The sequence below is a fragment of the Adiantum capillus-veneris genome, chromosome 16 (assembly GCF_014529385.1).
Source record: "Adiantum capillus-veneris isolate H3 chromosome 16, ASM1452938v2, whole genome shotgun sequence".
Lineage (NCBI taxonomy): Eukaryota > Viridiplantae > Streptophyta > Polypodiopsida > Polypodiales > Pteridaceae > Adiantum > Adiantum capillus-veneris.
The window spans coordinates 86,596,826-86,618,370 of NC_140946.1; the positions used below are offsets into that span (position 1 = coordinate 86,596,826).

Below are 21,545 nucleotides of genomic sequence, written 5' to 3' on the forward strand. Positions count from 1 at the left end.
TGCTTTCACCCACAACAATCTACGCTGCACTTTTTGAAGAAAAAGTGACTATCCCGTCAATAGAACCATCTAACCGGCCTGTACAACGTAGAGGGCGGTACTATTTCAATTACCTGTTAACTATACAAAGAGCACTGAGAAGGGAAGAGAACATAGTTGCGTCCAGCGACTAGAATGTCACTGCGCACACGAGACCGACACCCTGTAGGCCCCAAAGACTGGCGCTCCTTTCGGTATTTCTTTATTCAAATTAAGGTAGACGATCCGACCACTTAGCACAAGCTTTCACAAAGCTCTCCAAATCTGGCGAGGGCTGAGAACGCAGGTTTTCGACCGGATTTCGGCAGCATAACGGCACAAAAACCCCTGTAAGTCAAAAGCACCTGTCTAGGACGGATTCCCTCGCTATCTGGAAGCTTTCTGGTGAGCTTTCACAGAAATTCAGCGGGCTGTAATTCTGTGTTTTTCAGAGTTGGGTGCCCAAAAGCTTGTACACACATCCCAAGGCTCTCACGAGGCTCCCCCGGGGATCCCTTGCAGTTTAGGTGTGAAACCCTAAACCTGCAGAAAAACACAGCAGGCTGTAATTCGCTGTTTCGGATCGTTTTTAGCGGAGCGAACACGCCTACGCGTGTCACAAGGGCTCCCGCACGCAATGGGACAGTTCCCCTGTGAATTGGACGAGTTTTCACGCGAGAAAACTCTCCGAACTCGCAATCTTTCGCGATGGAACTGTGCGTACCTGTGGGGGATTAGCAATTAGCTAATCCGGTTCCTGTTCAGAAGGCTTTTGCCTTGGCAAACGCGCATAAAACCCCAGAACTGTACATGTTCATCTGAGTAGCCCAACTAGTGGGGCATTACCATATGTGCCAAAAGGGAGAGAGAGATGCACGAGAGCAAATCATCACGCTACATGAGACAGAGGAGAAGGCAAGCTTTCCATTAAAGTTGTAGACCTGCACCCACTACTCACACACACACTGTAGGTCACTTAGTGTAAAATTCAGCCTCCTCTCTCAAATTGGGCGCCCCCTCTTCATGCTCGAAGTGGCAAAACTGCTTGGAGCTGCCATGTGTCCAGTTTGCCCCTTTTGAGTTAATTCTCTAGTTCCCACTGTACTTATAAAGTTATAAGTGACTTTCCGAGTGGCCCAGAATTCATTTGGCGCACACAGGCTTCCATACTCATCAGAATTCACTGCTAACTGGCCCGACCAGTCCCAGACTGACCGACCTAGACTCCCGCTGTGAGAAACCTATTCGGCCGCAGCCGTTTCACACTGGCCATGCAATGTCCACTTGCACCTTTTCAAGGGTTCCTAGGAAAACAAGTAAAAATAAAAATAAATAAAGATATCTAGTACTTATTTACGGAAGGCAACAGGAAAAATACACCTCCTGGTGACATAGACCGTCTCACCCAATGATCCACATTATCCGGTAATGAGTCTACATCAGGTGGCATGATAAAATCATCAACAATGGACTGTTGTACATCATTTTCATCACCATTTTCAGCATTGTTTTGTGGCTACAAATGCCCTTCAGGAGCCTCAATTGGCTGCCCAACATCATCTGGCTCAAACACCACTGGATTATCTACATTTTCAGCTATATGTGGTGCATCCGGAGGGTCAAGAATAGGCCTAACAAGTGACTGGTCATGCTGAAATTTGACCCTTTTATGGCTTCTTCACCATATCCCATGAAGAGGCCTTTAATGGACTTGACATCTAGTTTGCTTCTCAACTCAGGTCTAATATGCACAAAAGCTTCGCAACCAAAAATGCGTAAGTGATCATATGAAGCAGGCTTGCCAGACCAAACCTCTTCAGGGATGTCACCTTTCAAAGACATGTGAGGGGATCGATTGCATATATGCACTACAGTTTTCAAAGCTTCTCTCCAAAAATCCATAAGAGAGATTAGTTGTGGACAGCGTGCATCTCACCCTCTCACACAAGTGTCCTATTGAATCTTTCAGCCACACCATTAGAAGAGAGGCTGTATGGCACAGTAAGCTCTCTCTTAATGCCCAAATTTTCACAAAATTTGTTAAATTCAGCACTTGTGAACTCTCCCCCATTGTCAGTACGCAAGCATTTCAACTTTCTACCTGTTTGGGTAGTCACAAACACATGAAATTTCTTAAACCCATTTCAACTTTCTACCTGTTTGGGTGGTCACAAATGCATGAAATTTCTTAAACGCAGCAAAGGCTTCATCCATAGATTTAAGCAAATAAACCGAAATTTTCCTAGAATGATCATCAACAAAGGAGACAAAATAGCATGCACCTCCCATAGACTTAGTAGGCATGCTACATACATCAGAATGTACAAGATCAAGCACACAAGATTTACGAGAGACACCGGAGTAATAAGAACGCTTTACTTGCTTGCCAAATTGACATTCATTACAAAAGTCAAGCTTTGTGCCTTTAGCATCAAGCTTGTTTAAAGTACAAAGCTTAGAAAGGCCTTTTTGGCTCATATGGCCAAGCCTCTTGTGCCATAACTCCATGTGAGAGTTAATTTCATCCAACGCAATAAACTTGCCCAACATGGCCTTTCCATGCATGCAGTAAAGTGTCCCTTTCTTTGTACCCTTTACAATCAGCCTTGAGCCTTTAGTAATTTTCCATGATCCTCTCTCAAACAAGATGCTGTAACCATGCATATCCATCTAACCAACAGCGAGCAGACTCTTCTTGATTCCCGGCACATATCTAACATCGTGCAAGACAAGCTCATTTGTGCCATCTATGGAGAGATGCACAGTGCCAATACCCTCAATGGAATATGCATGATTGTTTCCAAGGTATACATGGCGATGCTTGCCTGCATCAAAAGTAGAGAAACACTCCTTGATAGGAGTCGTATGAAATGAAGCACCGGAATCAACTATCCAAGTCTGGGATAATGCATCATTGACAGTCAACAAAGCATCAATAAGATCACTCTTGGTGATCTGCATGTCCTATGAATGAACATTAAGAGAGGCATCAAGGTCATAAGCATCATTATCTGACCTCTACATCTGACAGCTCCTCAATCACAACACTAGAAGCCACATTGGCCTTCTCTTTATCCTTTGAGCTGTCCTGTGCATCTGTCTTGACTTCCTTCTTCTCTTTCTTTTTGTCTCCGCCATTCTTTTTCCGTTCTAACTCGGCTTTGTAGTACCTGCAATCGGGTTTCTTGTGACCTTTCCTACCACACTGATAGCAAGTCACATCACCCTTGCCTTTGCTGGCATTTCCCCTTTCCTTACTCTTACTCTTACTCCTTTGTACATAGAGATTCTTCTTCCCTGTCCTGCCTCGAACCATGTTGGCAGAGCTGCCTCCCTCTCCACCTGCTTTCCTCCTGATTTTCTCATTCAAGATAGAACCCCTAACACCATCAAAGGTCAAATTGGGGTTATTCGACAATGAAACCACCAATGTTTCCCATGAATCAGGTAAGGTTATAAGCAAGAAGATAGCTTTCAGCTTATTATCAAAAGAAGGCAAACCTGAATCCTGTAACTGCGACAAAGTGCCCGTAAACAACGACAAGTGCTCTGCAGCGCTCTTAGACTCATCTAGCTGCATGCCAACAAGTTTTCGCATCAAATGCACTTGGTTGACAGGCGTTGTATTCTCATACATCGCCTTTAACTTCTCCCACACATCAAAAGCATTTGTGAGACCTTTCAAATCAATGATTGTCTCATCGGTCATGGCCATTTTGATGTACGTAACTGCCTTCCTGTTCAGGCTAACCCATGCTTCATCTGACATATCCTGTGGCTTTACCTGTTCAAGTGCCCCTTCACAATCCTTAAGAAATAGGATTCCCTGGATCTTGTCTTTCCAAAGGTCGAAACCTGTTCCATCGAACCTTCTAATCTCGAAGAGATTCTTCACATCCGAAGAAGATGAGGCCATAGATACACGAATAAGAGGACTAATACGCTACAGCTCCAAATGGTCACAGGAGCAATTTGGGGCAAAATGGATCAATTTAGGCACAAAAAACAATTTCTGAAATTTCTGCGCAGGAAATTTCAACAAGTGAATTTGTGCTCAAAAACAACAATTTTAGTTTTTTTTAGCCTCACAGGACATACATAAAGCTAATGCACAGCCTTTAGAAGCATGTATAAGCAAAAGCCCCAACTTGTAGCATCAAATTTGCAGAAAATTGAACCACAAATGGTCATACATAGCCAAAACTTGTCAAATGTGCATAAAATGCATCAATTTGCACTTTCCTCAATGTAGATGCATCAAAAATACACTTGCAAAAACCTGCGTAAATCTGAAATTTGCTGAAAATACATGTTTTGGGACTTGTTTTTCACAATTTCTTTGTTTTCGGGTAGCGGGAACCTAGTAAAGATGTTCCCTCACCTTAATACATGATTTGCAAAACCTGTATTTTCCTGTCATAACCTGTAATTTGCTGATTTTGACCTAATTGGAACCTGTTTTAGGTCAATTTGACTAGCCGGGAGCCCTCTAGTGTCCAAGGACGTGTCCTTTGGCGATAAAATTGCAAAACCTCGCGTAAAAGTTGACTTCCTTGGCTGAAAATCAGCGTTTGCAGGTTTGGAAGCAAACCCTAAATTTGCTCTGATATCAGTTGATGAGTGCGCAGCAATGTGTGCAAGTGATAGAGCACGAGGAGATGTGCAAGACTTGAGCCTTGGAGAGGAGGCGTTGGTGTGCAGAGGTGGGGACGTGAGAGGTCGAAGTAGGAGAGAGAGAGAGAGAGAGACTGCACGATTCTTGTAAGGGTAATAAGTTGAGAGTGAATTGGGCTCTCATTCCCTTTATTAAAGTATAGGACCATTTTTAAGTTAGTGGCCAAGTTCAATGTGAACTTGGCCAAAGGTTAGTAACCTTTAAAAACTATACACAAAAGGGGTCATTTGGGCTGGCCATTTGGGCCTTTAACCCAACCAAGAATGATGCGACTCTCCAGGTTCGGAACTGAACCATCACCGTGATGCAGAAGGATATGCCAGTCGTCCTCAAAGTTCGGTTGTCCGAACAAAACCTCGAATAAACTCTCTCTACTTGTTTTTCTTTATAGCTAGAAAGTATTGTTTGAAAATTTGTTTGAAATGGATGGTATCTGTTTTAAACTTGTTTTGGTGCCGATTTGAAATGTTTGACTCTCGTTTTAATACTGGTTTCAATGATTGGTGATTTTACTCCCGGGTGGAGTAGTGAGAAATGATGATTGAAAAGTGTTGTTTTTACTCATGGCCCGGACCGTTGTGGTTATTTTACGGGAGGAGTATTATTGTTGTGACTCCCAGCCCAGACATAGATGGTTATGCAAGAGGAGTATTAAGAAGTCTGAGCAGTGGTTACTCTCAACACCTCCAAACGACGTAGGCTGCGGTCTGGGGGGGCGTTTGGTTGTAAAAGGCCTCTATATCTCCCGGACCGGACCTTTTTAGGTTATGCACGAGGAGTGATGAGGGAGTCGTTGAATATCTCCCAGCCCGGATCTTGTTAGGTTATGCGGGAGGAGTGTTCATCGGCAGCTTTATGTTTCTATGTCTTCTAACATGCATATGTGAGCATTTGTGTTGCATTGTCACTGAATATTCCTAATTGCATGAGATTGCTTGGGTATGTAATTTTAGTGCATCAAGACACCCATGGAAGATCAGTGCGGTATGGGTGTGATGGCTAATTTTACTCTGCCGGAATATCAAGAGCTCCTATCTGGACGAAAGGAGAAGCCAACTCCTTGATTAAAAGAGCCGAAAGGAGAAGCTAACTCCTTAACAAAAAGAGCAAAGTGATTGTCCCTCGGAATGTCCCTTGGAAATTTTTGAGATAACTTGAGTTGTTTTGCAGATATGCTATAATCGCGGACGATTACTTTCTTTCAAGAAGGGGGGATGTCACAAACTGTTGACGTGTCAAAGCTTTAAAGAATGGAGCCAACTTACAGATGCCGACGGAGCAACCTAAAACCTAAGAAAAACAAGTAACAGAAGAAGAAGAAGTCCTACCAACTTATGGGGACCCCGTCCGATAAAATAAAGCAAGACTCACACACACTCACGCAAAACTGATGACGTGGCAGCTCTACGAACGCTCCACGTTTTACATGACTGATGACGTGGCAGTTGTACGAAATTCCGCAAATCGTGCTGGCAGCTTTTTGGCATTGCTTTTGCACCAGAAGCTTTTGAGTTTTTAAGGCTTTTCATGTAAACTGCTTTTGGGACCTAGGGCCTTTAAATATGTGCTAAGGGTTCATTCTCTAGCATGCTTCCTGGAGAAGGTGCAGAGTTTGGAATATCGGCTTGTATTGTGTTGATGCAATATAAAGAAATACCGAAAGGGGCGCCAAGGTTTGGGGCCAATACTCTCTGGGGTGGAATTCCGCCACTCAGTGTCGCGTGTCGTCTCTCTCTCTCAGTTCAGTTGTTATTGAAGTGCTAAAAGTCTGTTCAGTATGTTCTTTTCTATTGGCACGTGGTGCCCGTCTTATGATAAAACCATCTAATGCCCAAAAGCATATCACATCCTGAGAGAGGAGACACGAAAAATTTTCTACGGAAGGCAGCATGTTGAACTGTAAACAACACATCAAGACACTCTTGCACAATGAGAGAGTCCATACCGAGAGCGAAGCCCGACACCTCGAGAGGAGATGTCTGGCTAACCTCTGGCGGGCACTCTCTACAAGAGATGCACTAATCACATCATGCATACTACTCGAATCAAACAATATGACAAAACGCTGACCCTTCACATGATCATAACATTTAAAGAGAGACTCATCAATGTGTATGTCAGAAACATGTGAAGACTCAGATTGGTTCATTAAAGTGCTTGTGGTAGCTGTCGGTGCTTTGGGTTCTTTAGGTGGGGTTGTCTTAGAAAGCCTTCTTAATGTGACCCTTGCGTGACATTGATAACATCTACCTTCCTTAGCATAAATCACTTGTTCTTCGGCCGTTATGTATCCTCCTATAATTCCTTGTGCGGCTTTTTCATCCAGGGTTAGCTTAGGTTTTGCAGATGCTTTAGATTTACCCTTAGATTCATTTTGAGAGTTCTTTTCCAAAGGATTAGAGGAAGATTGGCTAGAAGAGTTACCATTCTTACCGTTCTGTGGATTCTGAGGAGTCTGAGAGGTACTGTGAGAAGACTTGTTCTCCTTAGGCTTTCCCTTGTTGTGCTTCATCTCCTGTGCGAGAGCAATCGCTACCGCCTTGTTGAGATCGACAGGGTCGAAGACTTCGACATCAAACCTGATATAGTCGTCCAACCCAAAATTAAAAGCCTCTTTGAGCTTCGCATCCGATTTGCGTAATTGGGTGCCAAGCTGCAAAACACGGTTAGAAAAAGACATGACTAGAGTACCACTTTGCCTGATATTGCGCCAATCTTCCTTTAACCGTGCTAGGTACTAAGGTGACAAGAACTGCGCCTTAAGCTTGTCTTGGAAGTCGGCCCAACTTAAAGAAAGGGGCACGCCTTCCTCAGCTTCCTCTAGGTGCGCGGCCAACTACTCCTCTTGCCACGCTTGATACCAATTAATGGCATCACCGGCAAGAGACATGGCTGCCGTCAAAACTTTGATATTTCTTGTCTTCTTAGTTGTCGCAAAATAAGCATTAAATTGATGCAACCAAGAATGAATAACATTAGCATCCATCTTACCGTCATACTTACTCAATGTCAACTTCTCCGTGACGGGGTTGTTGCAATCCGCTTCTTGACTTGTGCTACCTGATGATTCACCAACGTCCTTGAGTGGCTCGGACTTCGAGGTGAGAACTTGTAGGACCAACTCTTGCATGCGTTGGTCTCTCTGCACCTCACGTTCTAATTCCAAGGCCGTTCGTCTTTCTTCGGCCGCCATGCGCGCTTGCTCACACTCACGCTCCAAGGCTACCCTTCGTTCTTCGGCCGCCAAGCGAGCTTGCTCACGCTCGCGATCATAGGTGGCGCGTTGCGCCTCTTGTTGTAGCATCATGTCCATCATCGACTTGACCATAGCCTCCATAGGATTTGGTGAAACCGTGGCGTAGATGGAGAAGGGGGAGAGTCGGAAAAACCTCCTAGTGGGGAAAATTCTTCTTCACTACCTGCATGCTCATCACCTTCATGCAAAGTATCCATTCCGCTTCAAGTGATGACCATACACTGAGATCTTGGGTACTTAAGTTCACGAGGAACTTGGGTTCTTGTGGTTCTTGGGTTCTTGAGGTCTTGAGGTTCTTGGGTTCTTTATCTTGCAATCTGTGTTAGAGAAGGCTTTTCTCTTACCCGAGCTCGACTCTTCCGTGCGGGTGCACCCCTTGGCGGCCTTTCACTCACACCAAAGTTGCTTTTTCCCACCTCAAGTCGATTGGCCGGCCGCCAAGTGCACGGTCCGCTCTCAATGAGTGAAAAGAGGAATGAGGGGAGGCCGGACAAGCCCTTCTTTCTTGGGTTTCCTGTCACTCTTTAAAAACACGATTAGGAATCGACGCGCCCAAGTGGACTAGGGTTACATGCGACCGCAACAAGCAAAAAAAAAAATCTTGTGATTCTTTCCTTGAGTGATACAGAACACTATCAAAGCTATGATACCAATGTAAGGTACAGCGGAAGTGAATGTTGAACTTTGCTCAAGATAAGTGCTCCAAACTGTACTCAAGGGTTCCTTTTACTTACGGAAGGGAGAGCCTTCCGTTCCTTTAGTGAGAGAGTGCAAATGGTCACAAACAAAGTGAAAAGACACTGTGAATGAAGATATTGAGACTAAGAGAGAGATAGAGAGAAGAATACGACACCCGACTGTTGCCAAACCCTCCTCCAAGGGCCGTTCTCTCGATGGCAAGAGAAGTCTATGCTTTTGATTACACAAATCTCGTACAAAGGTGCTGATGCAAGTTCTTGATGCTATGATGCAATGATGATCTAAGTCGGAGACGGCGGCGACGACGAGCGCGGGGACGATGCTGATGACTGCTGGCTGAAAACTCTGACATGAGAGGCTGAAAACGCTGCTATATCTGGCTGAAAAACGCTGCTTTATCTGGCTGAAAACGCTACTGAAAAACGTTGGTACAAGCTGATGTAAAATGTTGGCACAGGCTGCTGTAAAACGTTGGTACAGGCTGGTACAAAATGCTGATGCTGGCTGGTACAAAACGCTAGGGTAGGCAGGCGATCTGCAAACGCTGAACGTTGAAATCCCTGGCGCTAGGGCTGAAGATGCTTGATGAAAACGCTGGTCTTGCTGAGGGTCTTGCTGAGGAGAAACACTAGAGGGCCTGCTGCAGAGTCGGTATGTGCTCTCTTGGTTTCTTCTGCTTCTATTGAGTGACTGCCAGGTTTCTTTTATATTAACTTAGCAAATTTGCCCTACCCAGTTTCCCAACAAAGTCACTTATTAATAGTAAGTGAAAAAATGGATAAATAGGGAAAACGGGTTCTGTGCATTGTAAAATGCTCATGATGGGTACTGATTGTCATGCTGATGATCATGCTGTGTGCAACCAGAGGATATGCAACTACTCAGTACCTGGACATGCTCGGCCTGCGCACAGGCTCACAAAGGTGCCAAAACACTTCCTAAGCTGACTTGAACCCTAGACATGAAGTAGCTTGTCCACATGCACATAGGGTTAGATGTGCACGTGGCATATACAGTTAGGACTAGACACATGACTCCCTCCCAACTAGGCTCCATGTCGAAAAGCTGCATAAGCCAAGCCCACATGACCTAACAATTCTCCCTCTTTGGTTCATCTATTAAGTGTACATAATTGTCATGCAAGGATGTGATGATAATCCATAAAGCTTGCTCATTTTTTGCTAGGTTTTGTGCATTCATGAAACATGTTTTTGCACCTTCACTTGAAGAGGGATCACTAATGGTAGGCTTCACTATTCCCCATAGACCCTTTTTCATCGAGTAGCCCTAGCTTCCTTTGTTGCCAGGTGTGGCCATCACCTTTGAACCGCTCAATTCTATTTTCTCCCATGATGTGGTGTCACAAAAGTGATGATGTGGCACTTGAGCCCCGACCAGAGCATTTACGCAGAGATCGCAAAACATGATGTAACGGGAGGGCACCATTTGCCAAGTGAAAAGATTACATTGGAACACACTTTTAGCACTTCAAAACAACGAGAGAGAGAGAGCCCACATTACATATTTAAAGCCCATGGCCTCGAAAGCAATTGCTATGAAAAGCTCCAAGTCCAAAAGCTCTTGTTCCCAAAGGCTGTCAATCTCTGGCTGTTTTCGTAAATCACGTTGTTGTCCGTACATGTGCCACATCAGCATTACTTCCATGAATTGCGTGCAATCCGTAAAGTGTGCCATGTCAGCACTGATTCCGTAAATCGCGCTGATTCTGTACATAGGACGTTCTTTTTTTATTCTTGGCCGGTAGTTCAAAGTTAGGTCCTTAATGGTCCTAACCCCCTAGGAGTGCCACGTCACCAAACTTGTGACATACCCCCGTCTTGAAAGAAGAGTAATCGTCCACGATTAGACCTACAAAACTATCCGATTCTTTAGCAAACATTGCCTTTGTTCACACATGCCAATGATGATCATGACCAAACACCACATTCTCTAGCACTTTCAAGCACTAACACAAAGGATCTTTTTTGCGCAAAAGAGACACGTCCTTCATGAAAATTCGATACTTGTGTTTTTAAAAGGTTTTTTAATACTTGTGTTGCTGCAACAACCCTTCCCTCAACAGCTGCATTATAGCGAGTTGCAACCCGGCTTCCCTACCTCAAACATGATGAAGAAAATTGAAGTAGCAGAGATTTTCTAAGTTCATAACCCTAGTTAGGTGGCCTCTTGGCACTAGGATGTAGCAAGGTTCAAACCAAAGACCTCTTGGTCACATGGACTGATGAGCTACAGAAGGCTGGGACAATAATGATGACTTCAATCTGATAGTATTTTATCAGATCTCCCTACCAAAACGTTATTTTGAGCCTCGCTGATAATCTTCAATAATAAAAGTGAAAAAATGATACCTATTATAGTTTTACATAATCTCGTTAATGATGATACTCTAAACTTTAATAATGACCCCTCATACATAATAAAAGGTTATAATAATATCCCTCTAATTGACATTAAACCCTTAGCTTTTTACATGTGAAAATGACAAAGCTTTCTGGTCTTATTCATCAGAAAGAGGTAATTCATTTAATTTTTCTAAATTTCAAACAAACAATGTACTCCACTATTACCATCTTGTTGAGATATACTCTGTGTAAGGCTGTTTAGAGTACACTCCTCTACAGCTGCCAAAGTCTGCCAGCTGGAGAAACAAATAATTTAAGCTTACTAGGGCGAAGTATGACACAGTGGTTGTTTAGATTAAATGTTTACAGAAACAGGCTAGAGTCTTGTAACCTTAAGGACTTCGTCCATTATAAGGATGTTCTCTGGTTTGATATCTCGATGGAAAATGCCGTTTCTATGCATGTGATCCATTGCTATATTACAGGTATTAAGATGTCACATAGTTTGGTTTAGAATCTGCTTAATCTTGTAAATTCTTCAAGTTGCAAGAACTCCCTTGAATGAGTGCCATGCAGACACCCACTTATGAAGAAGGATGATGAGGAAATGCATTTGTCAGCAAGCATACATATGTGTGCAACTGCTGTTGATTCTAATATGTCAAAATCTAATCCATACCCCGAAGTGAGGTGCAGCATTAATACGCACAAATGTCTATAGATATAAAATGTGATTGAGTAGGCGCCTTTGGTGACCAGTAAATACATACAGATGTGCATGAATATATTCATGGATTCATATCATGTACATTTACGTACCATGGATCAACTTGCAGCCAGAATCTACCTTTAATTAGTTGATACATGTAACACTTGACACGTTCTTCAGATACATATGTTCTGCGCCCTCGGATCAGCTCATAAATATTCATATCCATCAGCTCAAATACCAAAGCAAGTCTACCAGTCGGTTGATCACTGCAGGCAAAATGGATGTCATAATCAAGACTTTGATTATGACTTGAAATACAGATCTACACAACAGCAATCCTATTCAAGTTGAAGAGCAAAATGAGCTTCCAATAAGGCAAGGAGTGTACGCACTATAAAACTTCTATAAGCTTGATAATATTGGCATGGGGAGAAAGCCTCTGCAATGCCTGGATCTCCCGGAGGTTGGTCACCTGCTTTTTATGCATGTATAAGAGTATAGATCATCGAGTTGAATCTTGGGAGGCTGTGAGGTCAAAATTCTGTACGTAGATGAATTAGGATCAAACCTGTTCTAAACTGTCGAATGTGTTCTTCATACATTTGATAGCCACGTACTTGCTGGTTTTGAGACATTGTGCTTTAAGAACTTCTGAAAAGGTACCTTCCCCTTTTTTAGAAATCATCCGGTACTCTGAGCTAAAGTATATCAAATAGACCATATTAATCTAAATCTTTATGGCATGAAAGATATTAAACCAACTTTAAATATTTATTTTTCAGCAAGAAGACCCAACGTATGCTCATTTTCCTTTTGGCTATGAATCATCCAATCTAGAGGCTCCCTCTTTTCCAAAACAACTTTTGTCACAAGAATAGGGAATGGTGCTTATTAGTTCAAATCTAAGGAGAGAGTCTTCTGAATTTTTTTCTTGCAACAGGAAAATTGTACACCATCAAACACAAGCACAAAAAGTTAAAACAGTAAGAGGAACCAAGGTGGTGCATACTTCCTTCTAGGAGTAATTCCTCATCTCGCTAAAGGTTTGAAAGTGCAAGTCAAGTACCAATGAAGAGCTCTCTCTTTCGCATCCAGCGCTGAGGAGAGATTAACTAAACAGTCCCAGACGTCTTCCAATAACAGCTTTCCCATGTTCAGGAATGATAAATTCACCTGGCAATCGGTCACAGAGGGAGTAGTAATGTGGACTACATGCTGACACAAATCTAATCACCTCCTTCACTATCCCTCTTTACCCATTAGTGCTGACCACACATACCTCTCACTCTCCTTGGATAGCACGTCGTCGGAAATCGAGTCCAAGATACCACAGATCTGGTCACCTCCTTCACTATCCCTCATTACCCAGTAGTGCTGACCACACATACCTCTCACTCTTCTTGGATAGCAGATAAGAGTACCAAGCTCAAAACATTGGGTAAGGTAACAGCATCAGGAAGCCTTAATTTTGTTCGACGATGGAGCCAAGGCCAACTTCATTAATTGAAGGGCGATTCACACCCTGTTGTGTTGGCTTCGGCCAAGTTGAGATAGGTGAACACTTGTCTCAGTTTCACTTTCACATAGCGTACTTGAGGGGAACGAAGGATGTGGTTGCAGATGCTTTGTCTTGCAAGCCACAGATATCTGTTGTTATAGCAGTGCATCATCAGGCCTTTGATGAGTGGGAGAGCTCAGAGCAGTATGCTACAGACCCGGATTTTGATGCAATCTTCAACAGAGTACAGAGTGGGGAGACAATTTCTCAATGTTCTCTCAAGGAAGGCTCTTTGATGCGAAAAGACGTGTGTTGCACATGGCTTGACTAAAAACGTGCTGAAAGAGTGAGGCAAGTGCTATGGGTGTGGATAAGTAAAGCGCATTTTGGCAAAGCGGCCTAAGCCGGAAGATAAACCCAAAACCTCGAAAGCAAGAGAAGAATCTCTCTCTCTCTCTCTCTCTCTCTCTCTCTCTCTCTCTCTCTCTCTCTCTCTCTCTCTCTCTCTCTCTCTCTCTCTCTCTCTCTTTTTGCTAGGAAAGGGATTGTATTCTATGTACATAGGAGACCTCTGGGTATGCTCAGTTGCCCATCTCCCAGAGGAAGTATAAAAGTGGGCTAACAATGTGACGAGTCAGTGACACGGCACCATCAAGTTCCGACCAATGGAATGGATCTCCGCCGAGGGGCCTAAACCCTAAATAAAGCAGGTGCTCTTGGACTACAGCGCTTTTCATGTACAGCTTCTCACTTTGGGCCAAGGGCCTTTAAGTATGTAACTAGGAGAGTCTCTCTGGCATTATTCTACCGCAAGAAGCAGCAGAAGAGAGCGCCCAAATCTTGTATTTTTGCAAATCAATAATAAAGAAATATAGAAAGGGGTGCCAGTCTTTGGGGCCAGTGTTGTCTAGGAGTGGAATTCCATCCCTCCATGTCTCACATAGATTTCTCTTTGAAGTACCAAAAAGGTTGCTTAGTGTGTAAATTGCAGTTATCTCTGTATTTCAATCCGATCACTCGCCGGAAGTGATTCCTGTGGTACCAGAGCCCAATCAACTTCCTTGCAAGAAATCAACTTCCTTGCAATCCTTGTTTCTTGCCCTCAACAAATCCAAGCAAGAGGAAGTACACCTGCAAACAAACACTTAGAGATCATAACATGAAAAACGTTACCTTGGAAGCCTCGACACTTGGAACGCAACTCGGTTCTCGAAAAGCAACTCCCCGGAACAGATCTCTTCACAGAGAACCTTCTCTTCCAATCCTACACACAAAAGAAGTGTGTTCTCGGGTTCCTTCTCAGAAATCAGCCTCGTCTATGACGATCATGGGCTGAAAACAGAGAAAAACAGCAACTTGTCGCGATGGAAACACCCTCCATAGGCACTTTACTTATCGTCTTTGCGGCTGAAATCTGCAGCAGCCTCCCCTTTTCCCTAGCGCTGGCTTTTTCCATATCTATTGAGTGAGAGAGAGGGAGCTTTTATTGCTCCAGAAGGCCGGAAGGAATATAGCCTCAGGTAGCTTTTCCACCGCGGGAATAAACTAGGTGGGGGCGCCTAAATTAAAGAGAGAGGGATCGCTTTTTGCTCTGCCTAAATAGAGAGAGAGAGAGAGAGAGAGAGAGAGAGAGAGAGAGAGAGAGAGAGAGAGAGAGAGAGACACTAAGATTTTGCTGCTTTTATTTCCGGATGGCTGCCCATTCATTAAGTGGGTGGCAAGTCACTTTAAAACTAGTCTGAACTTATTAAAAAATTCAATACAACTTTATAAGCTGAAAACAACGCTTACACATTCACAACCAAAGCGTCCCTGGATGTAGTCTTATGCACAGATCCAATGCTAACCTGCTTTCTTAGAAAGCATCCGTTTTTCCTCAAAGTCTCCTCTGAAGCCATTTTCATTCAAATGCTTGTGCACAATTCTAACACAGTTTGGAATTTCCTCCCAACTATGGAATATTCCCTTTCCGATGCCCTCGTCACCCACCACATGACGCATCAGGAATACTGTAGCGCGGATAATGTGTCGTGCTCTCTACAGTGGGTGGTCCTCAGTGCAATGTGCGTGACAATCTCACTCAAACACACTGAAAAGAAAGGAAACAATAGACATCAACAGAGCTCACAAAGACACGACAGCAGACCGGAACATATGACTCGACTATCTCAAAGAACTGATACAGACTCTGGCGTGGCAGCACACTCAGCTCCAGCCCAGGACTCACAGGTACAATGGGGGTGTCGAGGCTCAGATGTGCCGGGATGGTGAAGACGTGCTCTGTGTATAGACTCACTCTAGACGACTATGTAAAAGATAAAACTGACCAAAACGCTACTACTCATATATACAACCATAAAGAGCCACCAACGGCTCATAAATGACAGCACCTAAGTCTATCCCCACTAGGTGGCGATGGTGACCTGGCCACGATGTCCACTAAACCACCGTATCCCTGCCACGTGTTGCTGCCCAGCGAGTCCGTCTAGTGTGAACCGACCAGACCAAAGACCAACTGTAAAGTCCAAACTGTACTAACTGTCCTGTGACAGTGACATTGACACTGTAGCCTGCTACAGGTTGCCCGCCACAAGACCGCTTCCCGTCCCGGAGAGCGGAACTGAAGAACTAAAAGATCTGCAATCTACTGTTGGTAGTCGGATGATGGAGGAGGAGGGGGAGGCTGGTAGAAAGGTGGGTAAGGAGATGCATGCCATGTGTATGGTGGGGGGTAGTGGCCATGAGGAGGGTACATCGGATATGGAGTGGCCACCCCAAGAGCAGCAGCAGACTGAGTAGGATGAGTAGGTGGAGCAAGTGGAAACCCAGGAAAAGACTGAGTAGGCTGAGAAGGCGGGACATGTGGAAACCCAGGAAAAGACTGAGTAGGCTGAGATGGTGGAACAGGTGGTTGGAATCTAGGGAAGCTGTAGAAGTGCTGAGGGAAAGAGGTGGACTGGGAGGGGGAGGCCATAGAGGGTCCATGAAATTGTGATGAAGCCGATCCTGCTGGCTTAGACTCCATAGTGGTAGGATTTGTTTTCTTTGCTGCTTGAGAATCCCCTGAATGGGCTTTGGAAACATCCGTCTGTATCTGTGTTGCCATAGCAGGAACTTGCGTAGAAACCGGGGCTATAGTTGTAGTTGTAGCTGTCTTTGAAATGGCTACAGCTTGGTATTTGGCACATGAGGGACACACTGTATGTACCACAGGAGAGAGATCCTGAACTGCGGCCATATCATTTGCCTCTTTTAACTGTATTTGTTGAGTGTGGACAATATGTTTGAGGTCCACTACTTGTTGAGTGAGAACCTTTATGCGATCTTGAGCCGTAGCAATTAACATGTCCCTATCCATCGCTCCTTGAAGATGGCTGTGCACTTCCCTTTGCATACTGTCATAGACAACGCGATGCAGACTATTGGTACCTTGCAATGAGAGGGCTGCATCCATAATCGTCGAAATGGTTCTTCTGTCCGCATCTAAAAGTCTGTTGGCTTGAGGCGCAAAATTGGCATATATGTCAGGCTGTTCAGATGTGTCCCAGAGCTAGATGCCCCTGCAGTATCCCTAGGTGCCCCTGCACTAAGAGTAGTACGTGGTGCTGCCGACACAACTGGAGGTTGTGTTTTGGTGCCTGTAACACTACTCATAAGAGGTGGTGTGAAAGTAGAGGTGGCCATAAAAGTAGTCATGCGCACTCTTGGTGTTGCAGTATTGACGTCAGAGATTTTGACCTGTGATTCGAAGAAGGGTAGTGTTGCTAGCTACTCAATCGAATCTTTTTGTACTTTTGCCCTCTTGTGCAAGGTGCCTTTCTCTTTGGTCATTTTAGAACGGCCTTGTTCTTGTTCTTTGGCTTCATCTTGCAAGGTAAGAACAGCGGTTGCATCTGCCTTTTGCTGCATAATTTGCACTACCCAATACATAATAGGGGTTGCATAGCAATTGAACCTCTCCGCTTTCCCTTTACGCTGAGTCCGAAAACGCTTTGCCCTGTCCTGTAGAGCTTTAAACAGCAGATGGTGAAATGGATACAGCAGGCAGTGGTAGAGACAAAAAAAAGCATCGCATATTCCTGGAGAACCTGGAGAAGAGGGAACTACTGCTCTTTCTGGTGCGCGCAGTAAAAAATAATACTGTAAAATTGAATACAGTTGCTGACTCTTGTGATAGTCTGCATGTGAGTGCAGCAACAATTCCTAGCACGCATTTGCAGTGTCTTCAGGGGAGAGATTCGAGAAGGTTTTGGTGGCGGGCAAAGGTGCCAGCACATTCAATATTCCCATAGTCTGTCCGATATCCTCCATTGTAAGTGTGGTTCCATTTAGCTTTGGAAAAGTAAGCAAGAGGGCACTCAGCTTGGCACTAGAGATTGTGCAGGACAAATCGGCCTGAGCCAAATTTTGGAGACCCAAGTGTATCGTTTGCTGCTGAGAGAACACATCTTTGAGTGTCGGGTTTGGCGCCTGTAAATGATAGATCATTAGTAAAGGTACCTTCGAGATGGCACCAGAAGGGCGAGGCACCTGGAGAGTGGTGACCTTGCCAGCAGTGACTGATTGGGGTGAATCTTCCTCTGAAGATTCTTCTGAAAGCTGCTATGAACTAGGAGTATAGTCTAATTTATTGTTAGAGCTATCCCCAGAGGAGGCAGAGGACTCTTCCTCCGACTGGAGGTGTTGCTCTCGATTCCGAGTACGAACCATCTTGATAAAGTAAACCGAGAATCTGCAACTGAGAATCTGGTGGAGGAGTGTAGCGCGGATAATGTGTCATGCTCTCTACAGTGGGTGGTCCTCAGTGCAATGTGCGTGACAATCTCACTCAAACAGACTGAATCTCCCTCAAACAGATGAACAGAAAGGAAACAATAGACGTCAACAGAGCTCTCAAAGACACAACAGCAGACCAGAACATATGACTCGACTATCTCAAAGACTGATACAGACTCTGGCGTGGCAGCACACTCAGCTCCAGCCCAGGACTCTCAGGTACAATGGGGGTGTCGAGGCTCAGATGTGCCGGGATGGTGCAGACGTGCTCTGTGTAAAAGATCCACACTAGACGACTACTCCGTACAAGATAATGCCACTGGCCCAGAACGACTACTCATATGTATCACCATAAAGAGCCACCAACGGCTCATAAATGTCAACCATGTGGTGACCTGGCCACGAGGTCCACTACACCACCGTCGGTAGGTACCTGCTACGTGTCACTCCCAGACCAAAGGGTCCGTCCAGTGTGAACCAGACCAAGTGTAACCAACTGTCCAACTGTCTGTCCTGTGAAGTGACACTGTAGCCCTGCTACAAGGAGCACGGCCAAGGAGCACGGAGAGAGAACTCTTGGAGGCACACTGGCGATGGAGGAACGTCTGGCTCTAACTCAAAACGCTGGCAGAGAATACCTTGCGCTGAGTTTTATTTATTCTTGAGTCTTAAAGCAAAGCTGATTTTTACGCTAGCTTTTTATTAAAGCACCGTGGGCGAGGGCGAAGGCGACAGTAGCTTTATGCGAGGCCGAGGGCGAGAGAAAGCTGCGAGGGCGAGTGCTTAATGTGAGGGCGAGTGCGAGAGGAAAGGGCGAGGGCCAGAGAAAGGGGATAGCGAGGAGCGAGGGCGGGGGAAGAGGGCGAGGGCGAGGGGATGGCGAGGGCGAGGGCAAGGGGGAGGCGATGGCGAGGGGTGAGGGCGGGGGAAGAGGGCGAGGGCAAGGGCGAGGGGTCAGGACTAGGGCGGGGGGAGAGGTTTTGAGGCGAGGGCGAGGGGAGGGGGTAAGGGCGAGGGCGAGGAGATAGGAGGAGGGCGAGAGGCGAGGGCGAGGGGAGGGGGTAAGGGCGAGAGGCGAGGAGATAGGGGGAGGGCGAGGGGAGGGGCAAGGGGAAGGGCGAGAGGCGAGGGCGAGGGGAGGAGTAAGGCCTAGGGCGAGGGGCTAGGATGGGAGGGGCAAGGGGAAGGGCGAGAGGCAAGGGCGAGGGGAGGGGGTAAGGCCTAGGGCGAGGGGCTAGGGTTGAGAGGAGAGTGCAAGGGCGAGGGGTGAGGGGTGAGGGGAGAGGGTAAGGGCGAGGGCGAGGAGATAGGGGGTAGGGGAGAGGAGAGAGGGTTGAGAGGAGAGAGCAAGGGCGAGGGTTGGTGGCGAGGGTCAGGGCAACAAGGCTTTAGGGCGAGGTGACATGGATATTTCCGAGGCAATTAGAAGCAAAGAGAATGAGTGAGAGGACATCAGAAGCACCAAACAGGAAAAGGACTAGCAAGGCAAGAGCAGGGAAAACGTAATCGGAGATCATCTAACCCCTCTAAAGGAATCCGTGGCAGATAAAATGTGAAGTAAAATTGCTAGTGAACATGGTACCTTCATAAATACCCAACTCAAGAACACTAAGGCTTTTATGCATAGCAAAAGAACTTAGTTTCACTTGAGACGTTGGAGAGGGGGAATGGGGAACACACCTGACACACATGCAAAGGCCCCTATATAGCTCAGGGTATTCACAGCACCCATGTCCTCTCGAAAACACCTTCAAAACAAGAAACTCACACTAGCAGGGCCTCGCCTGCACTTCGCCCAATGCAGAAACACTGCACAATTCTCGGACAGCGATCACACCAATCTTGCTCGCTTCCAACCCTTCCACATCTCGACACCTCTCTCTCTCTCTCTCTCTCTCTCTCTCTCTCTCTCTCTCACACAGAGGGCCCGAGGGGACACACACGCTCACACACACCGGCACCACACCCCCTGGAGACAAGCAAAGAAGAAAGGAGGGAAGGGGGAAAGACGACGCCAAAATCGACAATGAAAGCTTCTCCTTCAAACAGAAAACACATGTACAGGACCCATGTAGCCTGCTCTGGGCTGCACCATGGCCATCAGCACAAAATACATAGGGGCACACGTCTCCCTCCAAATTCGACTCTTGTCGCTACCTACCTCGATGAGAAAAACTCACTCTGGCTTCGCTTCGACAACATCTTTTTCTCTTGGCAACTCTCACTGGCTGCCTCCTCTGCCAGGCCCTCGCCCTTTCGAACCGCTTCACGGACAACACCTTGCGTGCCGGCTTCGACTATCGAGCACACGAAAAAAACCCCAACGAGCTCAAAAAACTCCTGTGTGCGCGCTTACCAACATGGCCCCGGTGAGCACGTATCCGACCCCCTGTAAATATTCCACAGGCCATAACTTGCCCGTTTGAGCTCCAAGTGGCAATCCGAAAAGACCGGCATGCTCCACAACTCGAGCTTGACATGTGTATCCACTGATCCTAGTTTTCGACACCTGTCTGTACTTGCCCTACCCGTGCAAAGACTTCTAACTTCGGACGAGCATATCTTTCACACCGTGGCTTCATTTGACGAGCCGTCTGGACGAGCTTCTAGAGCATCTCGAATATCACATTTCGGGGCACATTCCCTGCATTTTGAACACCTTGACTTTCCATCATCATTATCTCACTTTGGAGGCCCCCTGGCCTAAAAAAACACTTTAAGCATACATTTTTCCAGCCACTCTCCTGCCTAGGGCCTTCATACCTGCTTTAGCCCTTTGCCATGCGCTTGCTAGAACCCTTTGCACTTCATAGCACACTTCCCAGCGTAGACCAACTTTGGTTGCACCATCATTGCCCACCCCCTCGTTGAACATTCATGTTCAACCACAAACAGGCTTATTGCACTAGAAAACTGCCACACCAAAACAAACTCTCTGCACATCACAAAACCACCTAACATATGTACATAACCTGGCATCTGCTACCCGTTGCCTTTGTTCATGCCGGTTGCCCAACCCCCTGCTTTACCTACCCTCATCCGCCTAGGTCAAACACCATGTACTGGTCTCTTCCGTCCACCTGTAACACCCTTGCATAGTGCCATACCAGGGCACATAGCCAACTGCATACCCAAACCGCCAACAACATACTTCTATTATTCCATGCACCCCATGGGATACTGCCTGCTTACCTCCAAGAACACCAAATAGAGCACCATCGTGCTCACCATCCAAAGACATACTTGCACCATCGCTCGCACCGAACAGACTTGACATACCTGACATACCTAACCCACCCTCCCATCCATGTAAAGCTAGATACTCATCCAAAAAATCCTGTACCTGCTCAACAGCCCACTGCACAGCCGCTTTTATCAGCATCCCTTTCAACCACCATTCACAAATCCCTTTAGAAAGCTCGGACACAATCTGGGAATCCGTATTCTCTGCCACCACAGAGTGCACTTGCTGCATAGGAAGCACCTCTATCTTTGGCTCCATGCTTGCCTTCTCATCTGTATTGCACTCAATCCCAACATCATCAAGA

The 21,545-nt window shown here is 45.7% G+C and overlaps 1 protein-coding gene across 4 annotated transcripts in view; it reads right to left on the reverse strand.

Moving 5' to 3' along the window:
- Window positions 1-21,545, reverse strand: part of LOC147439393 (uncharacterized) — a 151,630-nt gene that overhangs the window by 62,409 nt on the left and 67,676 nt on the right. Inside the window, exons 2-6 of one of the 4 annotated variants that reach the window (XM_086485245.1) lie at window positions 12,292-12,374; window positions 12,116-12,195; window positions 11,859-11,989; window positions 11,403-11,485; window positions 11,237-11,307 (exon numbers count right to left, since the gene is read on the reverse strand). In XM_086485245.1, the coding sequence (XP_086341371.1) occupies window positions 11,237-11,307; window positions 11,403-11,485; window positions 11,859-11,989; window positions 12,116-12,195; window positions 12,292-12,374 (448 nt within the window). Of the gene's footprint in view, window positions 1-11,236; window positions 11,308-11,402; window positions 11,486-11,858; window positions 11,990-12,115; window positions 12,196-12,291; window positions 12,422-21,545 lie in introns of all 4 variants that reach the window. The other 3 variants (XM_086485244.1, XM_086485243.1, XM_086485246.1) reach the window with 3 other exon arrangements.